This window comes from Ornithorhynchus anatinus, chromosome 3 (genome assembly GCF_004115215.2).
Source record: "Ornithorhynchus anatinus isolate Pmale09 chromosome 3, mOrnAna1.pri.v4, whole genome shotgun sequence".
Lineage (NCBI taxonomy): Eukaryota > Metazoa > Chordata > Mammalia > Monotremata > Ornithorhynchidae > Ornithorhynchus > Ornithorhynchus anatinus.
In genome coordinates, this window is record NC_041730.1 from 50,093,898 (window position 1) to 50,118,312 (window position 24,415).

Here is a 24,415-nt window from a genome sequence, read left to right on the forward strand (position 1 = left end):
TTTGTCGGATAGGGATCGTCTCGCTGTGTGGCCACCTGTGCTTTCCGAGCGCTTAGTACAGCGTTCTGCACGCGGTAGGCGCTCAGTACCGCTGAATGAACGACTTTATTAGTGATGGGTGTTTACCTATATTTCTATTTATCGATATCGACGCCATCGACGCCTACCTGGCTTGTCGTCTGTCTCCCCCCTTCTAGACTGTCAGCCCGTGGTCGGATAGGGATTGTCTCTCTGTGGTGGCCACTTGTACTTTCCAAGCGCCTAGTACAGTGGTCCCGCACACAGTAAGCGCTTAATAAATAACGACCGAACGAGTGGATACCGTTCCCCCGGAGGCGTGCCGGTCCGGTGGGCAGCCACACCGCCTCTCCGAGATGTGAGCCCGTTATTGGGCAGGGGACTGTCTTCTGTCTGTTGCCGAACTGTACATTCCAAGCGCTCAGTCCAGTGCTCTGCCCGTGGTAAGCGCTCAGTAAATACTATTGAATGAATGAATGACTCCCCCAGACCCAGACCCCCCCCCCCCCCCCCGCCGGGATCCCCCCTAGCCAGATCTCTCCTCTGCAGGTCTGGGGGCCCTTGCTCGGGCGCTGATGACGACGACGACGACGGGCATTTGTTAAGCGCTCACTACGTGCAAAGCACTGTTCTAAGCGCTGGGAGGATACAAGTGATCAGGTTGTCCCAGGTGGGCTCCCAGTCTTCATCCCCCATTTGACAGATGGGGTACTGAGGCACAGAGAAGTTAAGTGACTTGCCCAAAGTCACACAGCTGCCAGCGGCTGAGCCGGGATTTGAACCCACGACCTCCGACTCCCAAGCCCGGGCTCTTTCCACTGAGCCACGCTGCTTCTCTGGAAACGAGGCTAGGGGAGGCACCACCGGGACCCCCCTTCGCCTCAACTTCAGGACTTCTGCTGCCTCTCTGCTGGATGATAATTAAGATATCCGTTCAGCGCCAACCAGTGCCTAAGCGCCGGGCCGGACGCCGTCCCTGTCCCCCTGGGGCTCACAGTCTCCATCCCCACTGTACAGAGGAGGGAACTGAGGCCCAGAGAAGCAAAGCGACTCGCCCCGGTTCACACGGCAGCCAGGTGGCGGGGCCGGGATTGGAACCCACGACCTTCTGACTCACGAGCGCCCACCTCCCCGCCGGGAAACCGGCATTAAGGATGGGACCCTTGGAAAGGGGCAGCTCACCCCTCTCTCCCCCACCCCGCAGGGTTTCGGCCCGTCCACATACCGTTAACAGCCAAAGAGAGACGGCCCAACCGTTCACTGTGGGCACTGGGCGAAGAGGGAGCCGCGACGGGGAGAAAAGAGGACGGAAGGCGGGCAGAGCCTTCCACCGTCTCCCGCCCGACCCATCGCTCAGGGCTGTTTCTTCCAGGAACTGCCCCCTTCTCAAATCTACCAAGCCACCTCCTCCTAGAGGGCCTCTCTTAAAGCAGCACGGGCCTGGAACTCCGGAGGACCTGGGTTCCAATCCTCCTCCGCCACTTGTCTCACCTGGGGCAAGTCGCTTAACTTCTCTGCGTCTCAGTCACCTCGTCTGTAAAATGGGGACTGATCGTGCGCCCCGTGTGGGACGTGGGCTGTGTCCGAACTATCTAACCCCTCATATCTCTAGGATCGACGGCATCACAGCTACGCCATTTAGCACGGCGCCTGGCACACAGTAAGCTCTTAACACCATTAATAAAAAGCCATTTTCCCCAACGCTATCGTCCCCACCCACCCCACCCCACCCCGCCGCCGCCACCTCGGTGCTCACGTGCACATTTACTCTTTATTTGCTCACTTTGGTCACGATTTAGATCTGGGTGGACTTTTGTACTCATTGCGCTCGTCTGCCCCCTTAAAAACTCTCCAATGGCTTCATTCGGAACGTGTTCGCCGCTCGTTCTTCGGCCCCGCTCTCAGTTGGACTCGGAAACCTTGAGACGTGGGCTTCCCCAGAGCCCTGTGGATAGATGCCCAGCCCGGCTCGCCCCGGGGGCTACGGCTGGAAACTAACGGATACGAAGAGCCCCGTTCCCGCTCCCGCTTCAGCGCCGAGGTCCGGTGGGAACGGCCCCGGGACAGAGAGGGAATTTGAGACAGGGGCCAGAGATCCAGGAAGGCAGAAGTCACACGGGGATTGTTAAGCTGGACGAGGCCACGGGGCCTTCCTTCTGTGCCTGGCAGCCGGCCAGAAGTGAAGGAGCAGAGAGGAGCGGAGCGATACACAGAGAGGGGCAGAGGGCAAAAACCACCAGGCCTCTCGCCCAGGATCTCCCCCGGAGGCAAGAACAAGATCAGGACCCAGGAATCTACACCGCGAGCCCCTTGTCGGGTAGGGATTGTCTCTCCCTGCGGCCGAATTGTACTTCCAAGCGCTTAGTACAGTGCTCGGCACCCAGGAAGCGTTTACTAAATACGATTCGGTGAATCCCAGTTCCCCTTCTCAATCCATCAGCGGTGTGTACTGGGCACTTGCCGTGTGCAGAGCACTGCGTTGAACACTTGGAAAATTAAAATACGGTAGACCCGTATACTCGATCCCTACCCACACGGGCAAGTCACTCCGCTTTTCCGCGCCTCAGTTACCTCCTCTGTAAAACGGGGATCGAGGCCGTGAGCCCCACGCGGGACGGGGACTCTGTCTAACCTGACTTGCTTGTCTCCACCCCAGCGCCTGGCACATAGTAAGCGCCTAACGAATACCATAACTATCAAGGGGCTTACGGTCTCTTCCCCCTAGACTCAACCGCCTCTGGTGTTCCAGGTCCTAGAGCGTCAGCGGGTCAGCGCGGCGGCACGGGTGGACATTACCCGACCCCGGGACCCAACTCGGACGCGGGCTTAGGTTCTGACCAAGCTTCCTGGCCATTCCAGGGCCCCACTGCTGCCCCGGGCTTCCCGATCCCCGTCTGGTGGGCACAAAGGCCTACGCCTCACCCGGAGCAGGGAGCCTGGGACTCGAGAGGGAAAGCGGAGCCGCCTCCCCCCCCTCCTGAGCGCCTCCCCCTCGTCGCGTCCCCTGGGGCGCGGCTCGGGGTCGGTCCCGGCACTCGGGCTCAGCCGCCGGGACCCAGGAGGCGGAGGAGGGCGTCTCCCCACCGCCTGGTCTCCCCGCCGCTCCCAGCCACGCGTGTTGCGGTCTCGGCAGCCGGGCTGGGCCGGGGCCAAGGCCACGGCTGATTACAAGGTCCAGGGCGCCGAGGTCTGGCTCCCGGCCAGCGGCCTCCCCTCTTCCGGTCCCGGGCTCGAAGCGGCCAGCCGGGGAGGCCCGAGGCTTCCCCGGGCCTCGGGGCCCGTGGCTATCTGTCGGGCGCCGACTACGTGCCGGGCACTGGACTAAGGCGCAGGGGTGGAGAGCAGCGACTCTGGATGGACCCGCTCCCTCTCCCATGCGGGGCTCACGGTCTCGATCCCCGTTTCGCAGACGAGGGAACCGAGGCACGGAGAAGTGAAGTCACTTGCCCGAGGTGACACGGGATCAGGACCCACAAAACTTCTGACTCCCTACGCCAAGGTGCCCGGGAGTGTGGACGGTAGCCTAGCTCTGATCGGGTCCTGCCTCCCCTCTCGGCCAGAGCAGGGCTGGTGGGGGTGTGGCCGAAGGGAAGGATCCCACACCCGGGAGGCGGCGTGGCCTGGCGGCTAGAGCCCGGGGGCCTAGGAGCGGGAAGGACCTGGGTTCTAGTCCCAACTCCGTCACTCGTCTGCTCTGGGACCTCGGGCGAGTCCCTTCGCTCCTAGGGGGCCTCAGTGACCTCGTCTGTAAAATGGGGATTAAAACGGTGAGCCCTCTGGGGGACTGGGATCGGGTCCCACCTCATTAGCTCGTCTCTACCCCAGCGCTTAGAACGGTGCTTGACACATAGTAAGCGCTTAGATACCCAAAATCGAATCAAATCAAGTAAAGGGACAGGGGCAGACGTCTCAGGGCCGGGACCAGGGCCGGGTGTAGTCGGGAGCCAGGGGAAGAGGATGGTATTTAAGCGTTTACTATGCGCCGAGCACCGTTCTAAGCACCGGGGTAGAGACGAGGTATCGGGGAGTCCCACCTGGGTCTTACGGTCTCCCTCCTCATTTTACAGATGAGGGAACTGAGGCCCAGAGAAGCGAAGGGTCGTGCCCCAAGTCCCACCCAGCCGATCGGTGGCGGAGCCGGGATTAGAACCCACCGCCTCTGACCCCCAAGCCCGGGCTCTTGCCGCCAGGCCACGCCCGTGGGCCTCCGGGGAGGCGGCCCCCATCCAGGCAGCCCCAGCTCTGGTCACCCACATCCTGACGGAGCCCTGGGGGAGGTGGGCGGGGGGGGGGGGGGGGAGGTCTTCGCCCGTGCCTCCGCCCCGCTCTCGAAGCGAGGGTCTTCTTGGGGAGGGCGTGCGCGCGCGCACAAGCGGAGGTGGGGGGGAACCCAGAGCCCCCCCACCCCAGAGACGGCAGCTACAGCCAAAGCCCGCAGGGTTTATTTTACGAGGTCTCTTCGCCGCCGTCGGGATCCCGCCGCCCGAGCCCGCCCACCGCTCCCGGCGCTCCGCTTCGGCCTCGCTCACGCCTTCTCCTGCCGCAGCCGGAAATGCTCCTCCGGCAGCTGCCTGAGGCGCTCGGCGGCCTGCGGAGGGGCAGGAGGAGGGGGTACGGGGCCCTCGTCCGCTGCCCCGGCCCAGGTCTCTGCCCTCGTCCCCCCCCCCCCCCCCCGCCCCCTCCACTCCGGGCTGAGCGGCGGCCGGGGGACGGGGACCCCCGGGTCCCGGGAGCCTCCGGACTCACCTGCTCGGGGGTCAGGTCCCTCTGGGCCTGGGCCAACATCTCGTAGCCGACCATGAACTTGCGGACGGTGGCGGAGCGGAGGAGAGGCGGGTAGTAATGGGCATGTAGCTGCCAGTGCCCGGCCTCGGCCTCTCCGAGAGGCCCCGCGGGGGCACCTGTGGGGTGCGGAAGGGACCCGGCCTCAGCCCCTCCCACCGGCCGGACAGGGGAGCACCCCTCTCCCTCCGGTTGGCCGGCCGACCCCGTAGGCTCCAGACCGTAAGCTCGCTGTGGCCGGGGAAGCTGTCGACCTATTCTGTCACGCGTTACTCTCCCAAACGCTTAACAGAGTGCCCCCGCACCCGGTGAGGACTCAATACGATCGCTCGACGGAGCGCCCAAGAGCCTCGGACCGAAGGACCCTGGCGGATTCCGCCTCTCCCTCCTCTTTGGACCTCCCAGATCTGAGGTGGGGGCAGGGAGGTGCCGTGGCTTGTGGCCTGGGAGGCGGGGGTGCCCATCCCATGGGAACAACCGGAAAAGTGGGAATTCACCGGGCTGGCGCGACCTGATATTCTTTAACGCAGCGCGCCCCATCCCGGGTGGCCGTAGGAGACGCCGGTGCCCTAGGGGAAGGAGGGCTCTCGGAAACACAGACTCCGCTGCCTCGCAAAGACTGTGACTCCTAACGGGCCTGGTCCGGGTGACCTCGGGGAAGGTCACGGGGCCCTGGAAGACCACCCTCATCCGTAAAACGGGGATGAAGACTGTGAGCCCCACGTGGGACAGACTCATCACCTGGTATTCCTCCATTCAACAGTATTTATTGAGCGCTCACTACGTGCACAGCACCGGACTGAGCGCTTGGAACGTACAAGTCGGCAACAGCGAGAGACAGTCCCTGCCCTTTGACGGGCTTCCGGTATCCGCCCCCAGCGCTTAGAACAGTGCTTGGCACGTAGTAAGCGCTCAACAGACGCCACCGTCCCATTATTACTATTACCATTCTGGGACGGCGAGGCTCCTTCCGTGAAAAGAGACGGTCATCGGTGGGGCCTGGGGAGCTAAAACGCTTCTGCCTTTCCCGTTTCTGCCGAGGAGGGCCCCGTTAAAATCCCATCCCCTCATTCATTCGAATGTACTTATTGAGCACTCGCTGGGTGCGGAGCACGCTCGGGAAAGGACGATACGACAGTAAACAGCGACGGTCCCCGCCCACAACGAGCTTCCAGTCTGGAGGGGCCGGGGGAGACAGACAGCGATCCGGATCAATAAAGTCACAGATATTCACCCAAGCGCTGCGGGGCTGGGAGAGTCCTTGACTAACCCCCTCGTCCCCCACGCCGGTCTCCCTCCCTTCCCTATCACCTATGCACCGGGGTCTGTACTCGACCCCCACCCCCACCCCCCACCCTCAAAATCAGGTCCCTGTCGACCCGGTCGTATTTACCGAGCGCCCGCTCTGTCCGGATCTCGATTTATTTATGCGATTTATTTTCATGGTCGCCTCCCCTCTAGACCGTAAGCTCCTTGAGGTTAGGGATCTTTCCACCGGCTCGACCGTACTGGACTCTCCAGAGGACTCGCTCCAGTGCTCGGCACACGGGAGATGCTCAAAAAATACCACCGACCAACTGCCTGGCGAGGGCTCAGTACGGGGAAAGGAAGAAGCTACGGGGAAGCAGGGCGGCTCGGTGGAAAGAGCCCGGGCTTGGGAGTCGGAGGACGCGGGTCCCAATCCCGCCTCCGCCACCTGTCCGCTGGGTGACCTTGGGCAAGTCACTCCTCACCTCTCCGGGCTTCAGTTACCTCCACTGTAAAGTGGGGATGAAGACCGAGAGCCCCACGCGGGGACGACCTGATCCCCGGGCATCTCCCCCGGCGCTCAGAGCGGTGCCGGTCACATAGTAAGCGCTCAACAGATGCCGTCGTTATCGCTAGAGCGCTCCGGACACCAAGCGCGCTCAGAGCGCGGGGCGCCTTACCGTGCCAGCCCATCGAATACGGAAACGACGTCTCAAACAAGTTGTCGTATCTGGTCAAGAGCTGCTTCATGATAGCGGCCAGGCCTGGAGAGAAGAGCCCCGGCCTCTGAGGGCCCCCCCCTCTCCTCACCTGCGGCGGCGACCCTCTTTCCTAGGAAAGCCCACCACCCCGGCGTGGACCACCCCCGGCCCCCGGATCCCGAGCCCCACCCGCCCCCGGCCCTCCGCGCCCCGGCAGAGGTGGGGGAAAATGCCAGCATCGGGGCCGGGGCAAGTCGGAGGGGAAGCGTGCGGGGCCCGGGTCTCACTGTCGCGTTCCCCCGGCTGCAGATCCTGTAGTCTCAGCACGTGGCGCCGTGGCAGCAGCAGGGTCTGGAAGGGCCACACGGCCCAGTAGGGCACCAGCACGAGCCAGTCGTCGTTGGCCAGCACCAGCCGCTCCTGGGGGGGGCGGGAGGGAGTGCTGCTCCGCGGCTCCTCCCTCCCGGGCCCGCTTCCGCGTCCCGGACCCCCGCCCCCCCGCCCCCGGGCACCTTCCTCCGGGCCTCCTGGCGCCCGTAGGCCAACAGCAGCGGCTCTCCGTGACGCCTCAGATACTCCCGCTGGTTCCCGTCCTCCCGCCGGGGCACGTCCGGCAGGAAGCTGCTGGCCCACACCTGGAGTCGGAGGGATCGGAGGCCGGGGGTTGGGGGGAAGCAGGGGGATTCGCTGCCCGGCCCGGCCCCCACCCCCCCGCCTCCGACGACCGGCCGCCCCTCGACCCTCCGGCTTCGGCAAGCCACGGGGCTGGGGTCTCCCCCCCGCACTTTCCGCCGGCCCCCCAAACTGGACCCTCGGACTCCCGGAGAAGCCAGGAGGCCCGGCGGGTGGGGAAGGGTAGGACGGGGGCCCCGCGGGAGCCGGGATGGGCCCCGCGGCGGGGGAGAGGGAAGGGGGAGGAGGTTTACCTGGCAGTGGGGATGGGGGTTCGAACAGCCCATCATGGCGCCTTTGTTCTCAAAGATCTGGTGGGAGGGGGTGAAGGGAGGTGAGGTTCGATGGTATTCATCGAGCGCCTCCCGTGCGCGCACCCCGGCGCCGGGCGCTTGGAAAGTACAGTTGGGCAACGGAGAGAGACCGTCCCTGCCCGACAACGGGCTCACAGTCTAGAAGGGGGGAGACAGACAGCAAACGAGTAGGCAGGCGTCGACAGCATCGAAAGAGAGAAGCAGAACTAGAGACATATGTGCATCATTCGTTAAATAAAGAGAATAATAAATATGTCCCGGCGGGGACGGGGGTAGAGCAGAGGGAGGGAGCCGGGGCGACGGGGAGGGGAGCGGAGGAAAAGGGGGCTTCCGTCTGGGAAGGCCTCCCGGAGGAGGTGAGCTTTAAGTGATCCGCGGCGGGCCCGAGGACCGGAGGGGGCCCGGAGGGGGCTCCCCTCCGGGGCGCCGCCCCACCTCCCGCCGCCCCCGCGAGACGACACCCCGACCTCCGGGAACAGAGCGGGCCATCGCGGGCCATCGCGGGCCAGGCGTCCACACCCCCCCCCCCCCCCCCGGCCCGGGACGCGGGAGCCCCGCCCCACTGACCTGGACCCAGGGATACTCAGCGCCCAGGTCCTCCGACACCTCGGCCCACGTGTCGATGACGGTCCGGATCTCGGGGACCGACATGAGGGGCAGAGTGACGTCTGACCACGGGTGGAAACACAGGACCTTGCTGGGGAGAACGGGACGGGGCCTCTAGACCGTACGCTCGGGGTGGGCGGGGAACGTGTCCGTTTACTGTCGTGTCGTACTCCCCCGGGGCGCTCACTACGGTGCCGTGCACCCGGCGAGCGCCCGATTAATACGACCGAACGGACTGACCGAACGCGGAGGGCCGGCTTGCAGGGCGGGGACGGGGCAAGGGCGGGGGTGGGCAGGGCCCGGGACTGGCCGGGGTGACGCGGAGCGGGGGGGGGGGGGGACGGGACGGGACGGTGGCAGGGTCACCGCCCCCGGGACGTTACCAAACTCCGCGAGCCGGTTCTGCCCGGAAGAGGGGGTGGTCACTGGGTCCTGAAGGCAGAGGAGCAGCGAGGTGACCGAGGGGCCGGGGGGGAGGGGAAGGGGCAGGGGACCGGCCGTCCCCCAAGCCCCGCCCGCCTGCCGCCCAACATCTCCCCAGGGCCCGTCCCCACCGCCCCCTTCCCCACGGGGTTTACCAGGGCTGGGGGCATCGGGCCGCAGGGCAGGGAAGTCATTGTCAAAGAGGAAGGTGCTCTCGTAGAGAGGGTTGACCTGTGGGGGGGAGAGGGCGGAGGGTGGGCGGAAAGCTCCAGGAGCCCCATCCAGACCCCTCGGGGAGGGCGGAAAGGACACGGAATACACGGCCTAGTGGAAAGAGCATGGGCCCGGGACCTGGGTTCTAACCCCAGGTCCGCCACTCGCAACCGTCCGCCGGGACTCTTTTCGGTGGTATCCGTTAAGCGCTTCCCGCGTCCCCGCCACCGTGCTAAGCGACGGGAAAGATGCGAGCCAATCGGGTCGGACACCGTCCCCGGCCCACGGGTCCCCATTTTACAGATTAGGGGACCGAGGCGGGGAGAAGCGGGGAAACCCTTGCCCGAGGTCGCTCGGCAGGCAAGCGGCGGAGCCGGGACCGAAACCCGGGTCCTTCTAACTCCCGGGCCCGTGCTCCGTCCACCAGGCCTCGCCGCTTCTTCTCTGGGCCTCGCTTACCGAAACGGGGATGAAAACCGTGAGCCCCGAGAGGGGCGTGGATTGGGGTCCAACCGGAGTATCTCGAATCTACCCCACAGCCCGGTACGGTGGCTGGGATAGTGTAAGCGCTTAACCGATACCATAAAACAGAAAACAAAAACCCACCTCCGGTCCCCACTTGGGGTCCGGCCGCCAAGGGACCCCCTCCAACCTCGAGGGACCTGGGCTCCCGAGCACCGCCCCCGTCCGTGGCTTCCCCGGTTCCCGTCCCCGACCCCGGGCGCAATCACCTCCCCGTTGGCCCGCGTGGCCCCAGGGCAGAGGGGGTTGTCGGGGTCGTGGCGAGGGAAGTTCTCAGGGGCCGGGGGCTCCAGCTGCCCCCGCCAGGGCCGCCTCACGCGGTGCGCGGACACGAGCACCCACTCGTCCTGCAGCGGGTTGTAGCGGACGTGCTGGTGCTCTGGGGGCGGAGGAGGCAGGTGACGGGACGGCCGCGGGCCACCCCCCCGGCCTCCCCCGTCGACCCTCAGGGCTCCCGGCTCCCTGGGGGAAGGGGAGGGTACGGAGCGCGAGGACTCTGAACGGCAGTCCGTCCCCGCAGACCCGCCGCACGGAGAGAGCGACCACCGTCGTACGGCCCGGAGGGTGAACGACCGCGGCACTCGTTAGTAGCCGCGGTACCGTCGGGCACTTACTACGCGCCGAGCGCCGCGCCCCGCGCGGGGGTGGAATCAAGCCCGGGGGGGGGGGGGGGCTCACGGTCTCCACCCCCGCTTTCCAGATGAGGTGACAGAGGCACAGAGAGGTGAAGCGACCCGCCCGGAGTCACACGGCGGAAGCGTGACCCGTGACCTCGTGATTCCCGGCCCGGTGCTCCATCCACCATGTCACGCCGCTTCTCTCAGGTGAGTGGGAGGAGTCTGAATTCCCGCGGGCTGGTACGCGGAGGAAGGGACCGCCTTTCCCAGCCCCAGGGGGCCGCAACCAGAGTCCAACTGACCCAGAATCCGGAGGGAAGGGAAAACGGGGTGCCCGGGGTTGGGGGGGAGGGGGCTCGGCGGGGCGCGGGGAGAATAATAATAATGAAATTTGTTGAAGGGGGTCTCCGCTTCTGGAGCGAGTGGATCTCTGGGCAGGGGAGAGGAGATGGGGGAGGCCGGGGGGGGGGAGGGGGGGCAGGGTCTCCCTTCCTGGAAAGAGATCTCTGGGTGGGGGGAGAGGGGTGCAGGAGGGCCGGCGGGTTCGCGGGGGGGGGGGGCGGGGAGAGGCCAGAGGGGAGGGGGTCTCGAAGATCTCTGGGCTGGGGGAGCCGGGCCGGGGGGGGGGGGGCCGGGGAAGGGGGCCCGTTGCGTTAAGCGCCGACTATGTGCCGAGCCCTGGGGCAGATACAAGGCGATCGGGTTGTCCCACGTGGGGCTGACAGGCTTCACCCCCATTTGACAGACGAGGTCACCGAGGCCCAGAGAAGCGAAGCGAGCGGCCCCAAGTCACCCGGCGGACCAGTGGCGGGGCGGGGATCTCTGGGTTGGGAGGGGGGGGTGGGGAGGGGGGCTGCGGGAGGCCGGAGGGGCCGGGGGAGGGCTCAGTGGCAAGAGCCCGCGCTTGGGAGTCGGGGGTCGGGGGTTCGGATCCCGGCTCCGCCCCCTCGTCCGCTGTGTGACTTTGGGCAGGTCGCCTCACTTCTCTGGGCCTCGGTCACCTCATCCGTCAAACGGGGAGTCGTCGGTGCGTTCGATGGTACTTACCGGGCGCTCACTGTGTGCGGAGCACCGTACTACGCGCTTGGAATGGACAAATGGGTGCCGGACAGGTCTGTCGAAGACTGGGCGCCCCACGTGGGACAACCTGATGACCCCGTGGCGACCCCGGCGCTTAGCGCAGTGCTGGGCGCCTAGCGGGCGCTTCACAAATCCCGTCATCATTATTACAGCTGTATTTCCCCCAGCGCCTAGCGCAGTGCTCGGCACCTAGTAAGCGCTTAACAAATCCCGTCATCATTATGATTGTGGCTCAGCGGAAAGGGCCCGGGCTTCGGCGTCGGAGGTCAGGGGTTCGAATCCCGGCTCTGCCACTCGTCTGTGGGCAAGTCACTTCTCCGGGCCTCAGTTCCCTCCTCTGTAAAATGGGGATTAAGACCGTGAGCCCCCCGGGGGACCACCGGATTCCCCTGCGTCCACCCCGGCGCTCAGAACGCTGCTCTGCACAGAGTAAGCGCTTAACGAGTACCAACATGAGTAGTATTGGAGGAGAGGCGTGGCTCCGTGGAAAGAGCTTTGGAGTCGGAGGTCATGAGTTCGAATCCCGGCTCTGCCACCTGTCAGCTGTGTGACGGTGGGCAAGTCACTTCCCTTCTCTGGGCCTCAGTTCCCTCGTCTGGAAAATGGGGATGAAGACTGGGAGCCCCACGTGGGACAGCCTGATTGCCCTGTGTCTACCCCAGCGCTTAGCACGGTGCTCGGCACCTAGTAAGCGCTTAACAGATACCGACATTCTTAGCAGTAGTAGTATTGTATTCCCCCCGGCGCTTAGCACAGTGCTCGGCACCTAGTAAGCGCCCCGCAGATACCGTTACGATGATGACGACGATGGGGACGAAGCCTGGGAGCCTTGTATCTCCGCCCGGCGCTTAGCGCAGGGCCGGGCAGCGGGTCAGCGCTTAACCGAGACCGTCCTCAGCGCCCCGGCGCTTGGCCCGGGGCTCCGCACACGGTAAGGGCAGAATGAGAGGAGGGGATCCGGTACCGCTGGCCTGGAAGGGCCCCGATCGCTCCTCCCCGGCCCGCCGCGGCTCCGGCTCCGGCTGCGGCTCCGGCTGCGGCTCCGGCCCCGGCCCGGCTCCGGCCATGGCTGCAGACGCGGCCGCTCTCCCTGCCGCCCCGCTCCTATTGGTCGCCCGCGACCATGTGACCCCGTAGTGGGCGGGGCCGGCCGCTCTCCGGCTCCCGCTTGCGCCCCCCCCATCCCTGCCCCGTTCCTATTGGTTGACCTATCTCACGTGACCCGGTAGTGGGCGGAGCCGGCTGCTCTCCGGCTCCCGCTTGCGCCCCCCCCATCCCTGCCCCGTTCCTATTGGTTGACCTATCTCACGTGACCCCGTAGTGGGCGGAGCCAGCTGCTCTTCGGCTCCCGCTTGCGCCCCCTCCCATCCCTGCCCCGTTCCTATTGGTTGACCTATCTCACCTGACCCCGCCCATAGCGGGCGGAGCCAGCTGCTCTTCGGCTCCCGCTTGCGCCCCATCCCTGCCCCGCGTCTATCGGTCGACCGCGATCACGTGACCCCCCAGTGGGCGGGGGCAGCTACCTCGGCTCCCTCTTGCGACCCGCCATCCCCGCTCCTATTGGTCGCCCGCGCTCATGTGACCCTATAGTGGGCGGAGCCGGGTGCTCTTCGACTCCCACTCGGGCCCCCCCATCCCCGCTCCTATTGGTCGAGACCCTCCCGTGGGCGGGGCCACCTGCTCTTCGGTCCCCCCACTCGCGACCCGCTATCTCCGCTCCTATTGGTCCCCCGCGCTCATGTGACCCCCCCCGGTGGGCGGGGCCAGGCGCTCGGAGGGCTCAGACCCTCGCCATGGGGATCGGGTGACCTTAGGCGCAGCCGCGGGTTCCGGCGCCTGCTCGGGCACCGCGCCGAGCGCCTTGCACAGTCATGTCCCGTGCAGGTGAAAGGTCCTGCCCGCAGCAAGTTTGCCATCTCTAACCAAGTGGACACTTGCAGTGGAATAGGTCCCAGCAGTAGCAGCGAGAGGAGAGAAAACTGAATGAAATAGATGCATGGCAACCCCCTTGACCCTAAGCTCCGTTGGGCGGGGAACCTTTCTGCCAACTGATAATAACAACTATCAGTTGGTATGTGTGAAGCGCCTACCATATCGCCCCGTAACGCCTGGCACTTCAATACCATAATTATTATTATGCGCCGGGCACTGTTGTAAGCGCTGGGGCAAGAATAATCATCGTGGAATTTGTTAAGCACTTACTGCGGGACAGGCACCGGCCTAAGCGTTGAGATGGAACAAGCCAACCCCGCGTCGGGCTCACAGGGTCGATCCTCGCTTTTATAGATGAGGTAACAGGCCCAGAGAATAATAATAATAATAATAATTCTAATAATGATGATGTCGATCTGCGCATAGTAAGCGCTCAATAAATAGGATTGAATGAATGATCGTCTCTCTCTCTCTCTGTGGCCGAATTGTACTTTCCAAGCGCTCAGCCCAGCACTCCGCACACAGTAAGCGCTCAGTAAATACAATCGAATGAACGAATGAGCCCGTCGTCGGATGGATGGATGGACGGACGGACGGATGGATGAATGAGCGGATGAATGAATGAATGGACGGATGGATGGATGGATGGATGAATGAATGGGTGAATGAACGGATGGATGGATGAATGAATGAGAGGATGGATGGATGGATGGATGGATGGATGGATGGATGGATGGATGGATGGATGGATGGATGGATGGATGGATGAACGTGTGGATGAATGAGCGGACGAATGAATGAACAGATGGACGGGTGGATTCGCGGATGGATGGATAGACGAATGAATGAGCTGATGAATGAACGAACGGATGGACGGACGGACGGATGGATGAATGAATGAATGAACGGATGGATGGGTGGGTGAATGAATAAACGGATGAGTGGATGGATGGATGAATGAATGAATAAACGGATGGACGAATGAATGAATGAACGGTTGGCTGGCTGGCTGGACGAATGAATGAACGGTTGGCTGAATGAACGAATGGACGGATGGATGGATGGATGAATGAATAAACGGACGAACGGATGAATGAATGAAGGGACGGACGGATGGCTGGACGAATGAGCGGGCGGGCGGGCGGGCGGCGCGTCGGTCTGTGCGTCGGGGAGCAGGTCCGTGGCGCTCGGGCCTCCCTCCCTCCGTCCGTCCCTCCGTCCGTCCCCCCCTCCCGTGCGAATGGAGCGGTCGGCGTGGGCGGGGCCGGGGCGGGGCCGTACCACGGCGGGGCAGTGGGCGGGGGGGGGGGGAAGGGGAAGGGGATCCGGCGGAGGCGCCGTCGGGGAGCATGCGGTGGGCGCGGGGCGGGCGGGCGCTGCGGGCGGCGCTGCTGCTGGGCGGCCTGGCCGTGCTGCTGCGGGCCCTTTGCGGCGGCGGCGGCGGCGGCCCGCACGCCGGGCCCTTCCGATTCCAGCGCCAGGACGTCGCCCTGCTGGCTCGCCAGTACGCAGGTCGGCGCCCCCGACCCCCCCGACCCCCCGACCGGCCGGCTCGGAGCCCCCGGGGCCTGGGTTCCAGGGGCTGGGAGGCGCGGGGGAGGCGGCTCGGGCCCCGTCCCCGTTCCGCGGAGGTGCCCGGCACCCGGTCGGCGCTTAACTAAGCGCTCGGAATGGACAGTCCGCGTCCCCACCCTCGTCGTCATCCTAATGAGCGTATTCGTTAAGCGCCGACTAGGTGCCCGGCACCGTTCTGAGCGCTGGGGGAGATCGATCCAAGGTCGGAGGGTTGTCCCTCGTGGGGCTCCCGGCCTTCGTCCCCATTTGACAGATGAGGTCACCGAGGCCCGGAGAAAGAGTGAGCAGCGCTGACTGGGTGCCCGGCACCGGTCCAAGCGCCGGGGGAGACGCCAGGTCGGCGGGGCGGAACGCGGCGCCCCCGGTCTCCGTCCCCGTGTGGCAGAGGAGGGACATCGGGCCCGGAGAAATCATCATAATCATCATAACGGTCATCATAATAATGTTGGTGTTTCTTAAGCGCCGACTAGGTGCCGAGCACCGTGCTAAGCGCTGGGGGTGGACACGGGGGAATCGGGTTGGCCCACGTGGGGCTCCCAGTCTTCGTCCCCATTTTCCAGATGAGGGAACCCAGGCGCAGAGAAGTGAAGCGGCTCGCCCACGGTCACACAGCCGACAAGGGGCAGAGGCGGGAGTCGAACTCGTGAGCCCCGACTCCGAAGCCCGCGCTCTTTGCACTGAGCCACGCTGCTTCCGATAATAAAATAATAAGAACGATGGTAGTTGTTAAGCGCCCACTAGGTGCCAGGCCCCGGGGGAGATCCAGAGTCGGCAGGTTGACCGTCTCCAACCCCATTTTGCAGATGAGGTCACTGAGCCACAGAGGAAGGGAAGTGACTTGCCCAGGGTCGCACGGCGGACGAGTGGCGGAGCCGGGATTAGAACCCAGGTCCGAGCTCTCGCCGCTAAGCCGCGCTGCTTCGACTGCGAGCCCCACCTGGGACGACCTGATGACCTTGCGTCTCCCCCCCCCCCCCGAGCTAAGAACGGCGCTTGGCACGTAGTGAGCGCCTAACAGATGCCGTCGCCGCCGCCGCCGCCATCACTGTGGGCAGAGCGCTGCGCTGAGCGCTTCGGGAAAGTACGACGCGACACAGACAGCGACCGCAACGGGCTCACGGTCTAGGGGAGGGGGAGACAGACGTCGGTACAAGTAAACGGACGTCAGTACGAATACGGAAGATGACAGATACGTTCACGTCGTCGTATTTATTGGGCGCTTACCGCGCGCAGAGCGCCGTGCCGAGCGCCCGGAACGTGCAGTTGGGCAGCAGAGACCATCCCTGCCCGACAAGGGGCTCGCGCAGGAGTGCCGGGGGGGCGGGGGAGAGGGGAGCAAAGGGAGGGAGTCGGGGCGACGCCCAAGGGAGCGGGAGGTCAGCGCGGAGTAGAGCGCTCTGCGCATAAGTAAGCGCTCAACCGGTACGATCGAATGGACGAGGAGAAGTGGGGCTTCGTCGCTTCCCTGGGCCTCAGTTCCCTCATCTGGAAAACGGGGGTGGAGCCCCACAGGGGACGGGGACCGGGTCCAACCCCCATCTGCTCGTAATCGCCGTCGTCGTCCTCAGCGTCGTGGTACTCGTTGAGCGCTCCACTGTGCGCCGGGGGGGATCCCCCGTTTTGCAGATGAGGCAGCAGAGGCCCAGAGAAGAAGAAGAATAGCGGCGGGGATATTTGTTAGGCGCTTACTAGCCGCGAGGCACCGTACTAAGTGCCCGGCGGGGACGCGGTCCCCGCCCGCCCGGGCCTCTCACGTTCTTCGTCCCCATTTTTCCAGTCGAGGGAACTGAGGCCCAGAGAAGTGAAATGACTCACCCGAGTCGCACGGCGGACCAGCGGCAGACAGCGGGGCCGGAGCCTCCCGTCTTCCGTTTAGGACGGCGCCCTGGCGCCTAGGAAGCGGCTGACCGACGCCGCTCTTATTACCGGCCGGTCTGTGCCCGGCGGCGGAACCGCCGGGCGGGGGCGCGGCTTCCCCGGACCCGGGGCTTGTCCGCGCCGAGCTCTGGCCCGGGCCCCTTTGCCTCAGTCTCCCCCAGGGGCGGCGGGGAGTCGGGGCCGGGAAGGAGCGGCGAAGGAGCCGGGAGGGGGGGGAGAGTCCGGCCAGGCCGCCCCGGTGGGTCAGCCCCAGTGGGAAGGGCCCGGGCTGGGGAGTCAGGGGCCACGGGTTCCGATCCCGGCTCCGCCGCCCCTCGGCCGAGTCGCCTCGCCTCTCGGTGCCCGGAAAGTGGGGGGCGACGACGGCGAGCCCCACGTGGGACCGCCCGACGACCCCGTCTCTCCCCCAGCGCTCGGGAGGGTGCCCGGCACGTAGCGAGCGCTCAACGGATGCCGCCGCTATCGTCGTCGTTCCCGGCCCCGCCCCTCGCCGCCCAAGGGAGCGTGGACCCTGCCCGGGGCCGCGGGGAGGGCGGGGCGGTGGGGGGGGGGGGGGGTCCGGGCGGCCGGGGTCGGGGGTCAGCCGTCCGAGTCCCCTCGCCCCCAGGGCTGGACCACGAGCTGGCCTTCTCCAAGATCATCGTGGAGCTGCGGCGCCAGCACCCGGGACACATCCTGGAGGACGAGGAGCTGCAGTGGGTGTTCGTCAACGCCGGCGGCTGGATGGGGTCCATGTGCCTGCTGCACGCCTCCCTCTCCGAGTACGTGCTGCTCTTCGGCACCGCCGTGGACTCCAGCGGCCACTCTCCGGTGAGCCGGGGGCGGGGACGGGACGCCGGCTGGGCCGGGAGGCCCCCGCCCGGCCGGGCGTCGGGCGCGTGCCAGCCGCGTGACCCGCGGCCAGTCGCCCGACGCCCCGGGGCCCCCGCGACCGCTCCCGTCGAACGGGGACGAGGGCGGGAGCCCCGCGCGGGGCGGCCCCGCGACCCCGCGGCTCCCCCGGCGCTTAGAACGGAGCCCGACCGGTCCCTCCTCACGGGGATGATCTGAGGATAAGTGAGGGGGTCGGGAGGAAGGCGCTCCGGAAGAGTCGCGGGGCCTCGAGGAGCAGCGGGGCCTAGCGGGAAACGGCCCGGGCCGGACGGTCGGGGGACCTGGGTGCTCAGCTCTGCCGGGTGTCTGCCGCGTGACCCGGCCCGCGTCGCTTCACTCTTCTGGGCCTCGGTTATAATAACAACAATCGTGTCGGTACTCGTTGAGCTCTTGCCGTGTGCAAGGGCACTGTTCTAAGCGCCGGGGGAGATATGGGGTGACCGGGTCGTCCCACCTGAGGACCTCTGACTCCCAAGCCCGGGCTCTTTCCACTGGGCCACGCCGCTTCCAATAATAATAATGATGGCGGTATTTGTTAAGCGCTTACTCTGTGCGGAGCACCGTTCTGAGCGCTGGGGGGGGGGGGGGGGTACGGGGGCGGCGGGTCGCCCCACGTGAGGCTCACGGTTGATCCCCGTTTTCCAGATGAGGGGAGACTGAGGCACAGAGAAGTGAAGCGACTCGCCCACAGTCACACGGCTGACAAGTGGCCGATTCGAACCCACGACCTCCGACTCCCAAGCCCGGGCTCTTGCCGCCGAGCCCCGCGGCTTCTCTTATACCTCATCTGGGAAATGGGGAGGGGATGCCCCTTCTCCTTCCTCCAGACCGAGTCTCCGGTGAGACCGGCACCGCGCCCGACCCGTGGGTTTTACATCCACCGCGGTGCTGAGAGCAAGCGATGGGCAGCGGAAGCGGCGTGGCCCAGTGGAGGGAGCCCGGGCTCGCGGCTCTAGAGGTCGTGGGTTCTAATCCCGCAGCCGCCCCGCGGCTGCCGTGTCACCCTGGGCGAGTCGCTTCTCTGGGCCCCGGTTCCCTCATCCGGAAAATGGGGGCGAAGACTGTGAGCCCCTCGTGGGACCGCCCGCTCTCCCCCCCCCAGCGCTCGGCACGTAGTAGGCGCTTAACGGACACCGCCATCTTTATTATTATCATTAACGGGCATCGCGGTTGTCATTAGAATGTCCTGCAAACTCAAGCTATTGGTATCGCCAGCACATTTAGCGGGCCTCTCCTGGGTGCAGAGCGCCCTAGATTAAAGCACCGGTATTAAGCGCTGCGGACGTGCTCCGCTCTGTCCTAAGCACTGGGGTCAGTATCCCGTAATCAGATCCGACGCCCTCCCTGCCCCACACGGCCTTCCCGCCCTAGGGATCGGGGAGGCTCGTCCTCTCGTGTTGCGCTCGCCCAAGTACGGGGCTTTGCGCGGAGTGAGCGCTCGGTAGATACGAGCGAATGAGCTTACCCTTGAGAAGCTCCCGGGCCGCAGCGTGAGTAACGGCATTTACCGAGTACCCGGGGCGGCGGCACCGGACCGGACGCTTGGGACCAACAGCGTGACGGAACGACGTACTCCCTGCCCACGGGGCGCTTTCGCGCGAAGCGGGGAGGGAAACGTCAGACTCTCTCCCGGAATGGTTCGAATCGATAAACCCAGGAGACGCGCAGGCGAGCGCCGGAGGGCTCTTTAGGTCCCAAAGGCCGGCGTTGGCCGAAGGGATGCCGTGGCTCAGGGGTCTGGGAGGCGAGCGAGGCACGACCGTTTGGAAGAGAATGGGCGGCGTGCGGAGCGACGGGGAGAGTACGGCGCGACGGGCTCGGTAGACGTGTTCCCCGGGAAGCGAGGCGAAGCGCTCTGCTAAGTACCGGGGTAGACACGGCGCGATCGGCTGAGACACGGTCTGGGTCGGGGCGGAGAACGGGGCCTCGATTCCCCTCGTAGAGGCGAGGCAGGCCAGAGGAGCCCGAGGTCGCGCGGCAGGCCCGTGTGGCGGAGCGAGGATCAGAATCCAGGCCCGGGGACTCCCGGGCCCCCGCCCTTCCCCACCGGGCCACGCCGCTTCTCGAGGCGCCCAGGGTTTGGGATGAGGAGAGCGGGTAGGTCAGGCGGGGGTCGGCCGGCGGAGAGTCCCGCAGCCGATCGCGAGGACGCACGCGCGCGCGCTGCCAAAAATCCCCCCGCCCCGCCTTGGGATCCCTGGCCTCGGGAGAACCGAACCGGGGGACCCGCATCCCCCCGGCCCCCGGCCCCTCGTCGATTACTCGGCCGGCGGCGGCATCGACGGACGCCCGCGGGGCGCCGGACGCTGTGGGGAGCGCGGCGCGGGAGAGGGAGGAGGCACGATTCCTGCCTTCCGGCCGGGAGCTGGGGATACGGGCGTTGAGACGAAATCACGGGCAGGGGAAGGAGCCGAGCGTCGGGGTACGGACGCGAAGGCCGTGGCGGGGGTGGGGGCGGGTGGAGGGTGACCGCCCGAGTGCTTCGGCAGGAGGGAGACGAGGGCGGAGAAGAGAGGGAGAGTAGGATGGGGAGATGAGCGGTCAGTCTGGGCGGGCTTCCCGGAGGAGATGGGATTTATTTTTTTTTCGGGAGGGCTTCGAGGGTGGAGGAGAGTCGGGGTCCGTGGGATGCGGAAGGGGCAGGAGCGCCAAGGAGGAGGGAGGGCGTGAGCAAGAGGAGAAAGCGAGGGCCGGCCAGCGGGTGGGTGGGAGGGGACCGCCTCTCATTCCCTCGTCCGTTCCGTCGTATCCGTGGAGCGCTTGCCGCGTGCGGAGCGCCGGTCGAAGCGCTTGGAATGTACAGCGGGGCACCAGAGAGAGACGATCCCCGCCCCGCCCCGGGCTCACGGCCTAGAAGCGGGGAGACGGACATCGGGACCGAACAAGTAGAGGGGCGTCGTGAGCGGCGGAAGAGAGCGATAGGATCACAGATACCCGTCGTCGACGAGACGGCCCGGGCAGGCGGGGCGGGGGCCCGGGGTGGGAGGCCGTGCCCTTTGTCCCCCGGGCGGGCCGGTATTTACCCAGCGGGCCCTCCGCCCCCCGCCCCTTCCCCGTCCTCCCCCCGAGCCCCCGGACTTCGGTCCCGGCCGGGGCGGGCGCCCCTTGACCCTCGGGGCTCTGTTCCAGGCCGTTACTGGGCTGAGATCTCCGACACCCTCATCTCCGGGACCTTTCGCCAGTGGAAGGAGGGAATGACCAAGAGCGAGATCTACTACCCCGGTGAGAGGGGCGGGGCCGGCGGGGCCGGGCGAGGCCGGGGGCCGGCGCGGGCCCGGCCCTGACCGCCGCCCCGGCGCCCGGGCCTTCTGCCCCCAGGCGAGACCGTCGTGCACCGGCCGGGGGAGGCGGCGGCGGTGCAGTGGAGCGCGGGCACGTGGATGGTGGAATACGGGCGAGGCTGCATCCCCTCGACGCTGGCCTTCGCCCTGGCCGACACGCTCTTCAGCACTCAGGACTTCCTGACGCTCTTCTACACGCTGCGAGCCTACGCCCGGGCCCTGCGCCTGGAAGTCGTCGCCTATTTCTCCGGCCAGGGCCGCTGAGCGCCCCGGGGGCCGGGGTGGGTCGCGGCCCCGGGGGGGCGGGGGGGGGGCGGCCGGCCGGGGGCTTCCCGGCGGAGGCCGGGGGCGGGGCGGGGGGGGGGGAGGCGGCACCCGCCCCCTGGCCGTGACCGTCGTCCCCCCCCCCGACCCGGCCCCTCCCGAGCCTTCTCCCCGTCGCCCCCACTCCCGGCTGTGCGAGAGGGGGCCCGGTGCCCCTCGGGGTCGTCGCGCCCCTCCCCCCGACCTGGCCTCCCGGCCCCGTCCTCCCCCCTCCCCTCCCTCCCGCTCCCTTGGTCCCGGGAGCCGGCGGGGGCCGGGGCCCCTCCCGCTCGGCTGATCAATAAGAAGGTGGCATCCGGAGGGCGTGTGAGCATCTCTGTGGCACGGGCGCCGGCTCCGCCCCCGGAGGGCTCGGGGGCCGGAGGGGAGGGGAAACCGAGGCGGGAGGGCGGCGCGGGGGGCGCGGGTGGGGAAGCGGCGTGGCCCGGCGGCTCAGGGCCCGGGCCTGGCAGTCAGGGGGTCGTGGGTTCTCAACCCGGCTCCGCCGCTCGCCCGCCGGGAGACTCGGGTGGCGTCACCTCTGCGGGCCTCAGCGGCCTCCTCCGTGAAACGGGGATCGGGACCGTGAGCCCCACGTGGGACCGGGGACCGGGTCCGATCTGCTCGTCTCCACCCCGGTGCCCGGCGCACGGAGAGCACAGTTGTTATCGTCGTCCTCCCCCCTGCCCGCGAGCCCAAGCGACGAAGCCCCCTCTGTCCGTCTCCAACCTGGCCCGGCCGGGCTCCCCCCCGCCACCCCGGACCCCTCCGGACCCCCTCTCGTCGGTATCTTCTTGGCCCCCCGCTCCTCTCCCTAGCCAACGGGGGACTGGAGAGAGAGAGGGGGAGCCGCCCGCCCGCGGTGGCTCCCGAGGCGGGGTCGGAGGTCCGCCGCCCTCTCCCTTGGCGTTCTCGTTCCCCGTCGGTCTGTGCCCGGACGAAGGGACGAGCCGGCCCGGTTGCTCCGCCCGGGGGTCGGCCCGGTCCGTGAGCACCGCGGGCGGGAAAAAATCCCCGGTGCCCCTTGGCTGGCAGGGGCCGACCTGGGAAACGTCATCCTCCGGGGCCGGCGGCGGCCTGAGGAGCCGCGGGCGGGCCGCGCGTCGGAGCCGATCCGGACCCCTCCACCGTCTCCCCCCGCTGGATCCCCATCTTTACGACTCTGGTTTACAAACCCCTCGGCCCAAGGAGAGGCCCGGGATCCCCTTCCTCATCCACTGGCGGGTCGGGCGAGCGACCGGATGCATCTATCAGGCGCTCGCCGCGTGCAGGGGGAGGACAACGGAACGGGAGTTGGTAGACGAATGTCCCCCGCCCGCGTGGAGCTTGCGGTCTGGAGGGGGAGACGCACGGATATGAATTAAAAAACGACAGGTACGTACATCAGGGCCGCGGTGGGACCGAGGGAGGGGTGAATAAAGGAGGCGAAGAGAAGGGCGTCCCGGACTCCCTGGGCGGGACGAGCCTAGAGGGGGCCGGGCGGTCCCGTTCCCCCTAATCCCCAAGCACCTCGGCTCCTGTGCCGTTGCCGGACCCTGCCCGCCTCGCTTGCCGGGGGTCACCGGGGCCCCCTGCCCTCCGGAGCCGGTCCGGACCGCCGTCCCCGACGGCCGCGTTGGCCCAGCCGAGGCGGCCGTCCGGCTGTGGCCAACGGGCAGAAGGAGCCACCCCTTCGCGGCGGGGCGGCGGGACCTCCGAGGCCCCTGAGGGTGCCGCTCACACCGCCGTGGCTGGACTGGGCGCTGGAGAGGGAGGAGATGGGAATCCCGCCGAGGGAGGAGATGGGAATCCCGCTCTGGAGGGCCTGGTGGTCGGGAGGGGGGGGGGAGGCCGGAGATGGGTGAGTGGCTGGTCGGGGAAGGACAGGACGATGGATGGGATGGGGATGGGGAGCATCCTGGGGCGGAGGGGACAGATCCCCCCACCCGTCGCCTCCCGCAGCTTTTCCGGGTCTCTCCCGGTGCCGGGATTTCTCCCTCCTCCTCGGCTTTCCCGCCCGATCTACGGGGAGCTGGCGGCGAGGAGAGGGAGTGCGGCCCGGGGGGGGGGGGGGGGGGCCCACCTCCCTTGGCTGGTTGTGTTGTCCTCTTCCGGGGGCTTAGCACACCGCCCTAAGCGAGGGGCGCTCAATAAATAGCCCCGAGCAATCATTGATCCGCGGATTCGAGGCCCGGGGCCGGTCTAGGGGCCTGGGGCTGCAGGAAGCAGGTGCTGCCGCCAGGTGGCGGTGCGCCCCCACCCCACCTGCTGGAATCCAGCGCTTAGCACAGCGCTTGGCCCAGAGTGAGCGCTTGACAAGTAATAATAATAATGTTGGTATTTGTTAAGCGCTCGCTGTGGGCAGAGCGCTGTGCTAAGCGCTGGGGGAGCCGCAGGGTCATCAGGTTGTCCCCCGTGAGGCTCCCGGGCTTCATCCCCCTTTTAATAATAGTAATAACGTTGGGATTTGGTGAGCGCTTCCTAGGTGCAGAGCGCTGGGGTAGACCCGGGGAGATGAGGTTGTCCCACGTGGGGCTCCCAGTCTTCATCCCCATTTTCCCGATGAGGTCACTGGGGCACAGAGAAGCGAAGCGACTTGCCCACGGTCACACGGCTGACGAGTGGCCGAGCCGGGATTCGAACCCGTTGACCTCTGACTCCGAAGCCCGGGCTCTTACCGCTGCGTCACGAGATGAGGTAACTGAGGCACGGGGCGGTGAAGCGACCTGCCCGCAGTCGCACAGCTGACGAGTGGCTGAGGTGGGATTGGAACCCAGGACCTCAAGCTCCCAAGCCCGGGCCCTTTCCACCGAGCCACGCTGCTTCTCTTGCCAACTGTTATCAGCGTTATTATCACTGTGCTCCCCCTGCCCTCGAGCCCAAGCAGCGAAACCTCCCCTGTCCGTCTCCAACCTGACTTGGGAAGCGGCGTGGCTTAGGGGGAAGAGCCCCGGCTGGGGAGTCAGAGGTCGTGGGTTCCAATCCCGACCCCGCCACCGGTCTACCTAACCTCTCTGGGCCCCGGTTCCCTCATCTGGAAAATGGGGCTGAAGACCGGGAGCCCCACGCGGGACCGCCTGATCGCCCAGCGCTTAGAACAGGGTTCGGCACGCGGTAAGCGCCCAAGTGCCATCGGCTTAACCGGGCCCCCTCGCCCCCACCCCGGAGCCGGGAGCTGGTGGAGGTCCCCGGGGCGAGGGGGACGCTGGCCGGCAGGAGAGAAGCCGCCGCAGAAGCGCTCAGTACAGTGTGCGGCGCTCGGTCGATGCGATTGAACGAGTGAACGCGGGGGAGGGGACAAGGGTCAACATCCGAGGCGTCAGAGGTTCGGGGTGGACGAGGGTGAGGCGGAAAGGGATGTCGGGGCTGGGGCCCGGGGGGAGGTACGGAAGGCAAAG

The 24,415-nt window shown here is 66.7% G+C and overlaps 2 protein-coding genes across 2 annotated transcripts; one reads left to right on the forward strand and one right to left on the reverse strand.

The window, feature by feature from the left end:
* Positions 1–4,438: 4,438 nt before the first annotated feature.
* GALT (galactose-1-phosphate uridylyltransferase) lies at positions 4,439–12,278 on the reverse strand. Its single transcript, XM_029060483.2, has 11 exons — positions 12,161–12,278; positions 9,709–9,878; positions 8,920–8,995; positions 8,725–8,773; positions 8,303–8,432; positions 7,676–7,732; positions 7,262–7,384; positions 7,037–7,169; positions 6,729–6,812; positions 4,765–4,919; positions 4,439–4,606 (listed from the first exon to the last, which is right to left on the reverse strand). Exons 1-11 carry the CDS (start codon positions 12,261–12,263, stop codon positions 4,544–4,546), a joined length of 1,143 nt encoding a protein of 380 aa, XP_028916316.1. The 5' UTR covers positions 12,264–12,278; the 3' UTR covers positions 4,439–4,543.
* Positions 12,279–14,448: 2,170 nt separating this feature from the next.
* On the forward strand, positions 14,449–21,042 carry SIGMAR1 (sigma non-opioid intracellular receptor 1). The gene is made up of 4 exons (XM_029059235.2): positions 14,449–14,640; positions 17,189–17,386; positions 20,581–20,676; positions 20,773–21,042. The coding sequence occupies exons 1-4, from the start codon at positions 14,478–14,480 to the stop codon at positions 20,997–20,999; spliced, it is 684 nt and encodes a 227-aa protein (XP_028915068.1). The 5' UTR covers positions 14,449–14,477; the 3' UTR covers positions 21,000–21,042.
* The last annotated feature ends 3,373 nt before the right edge of the window (positions 21,043–24,415 follow it).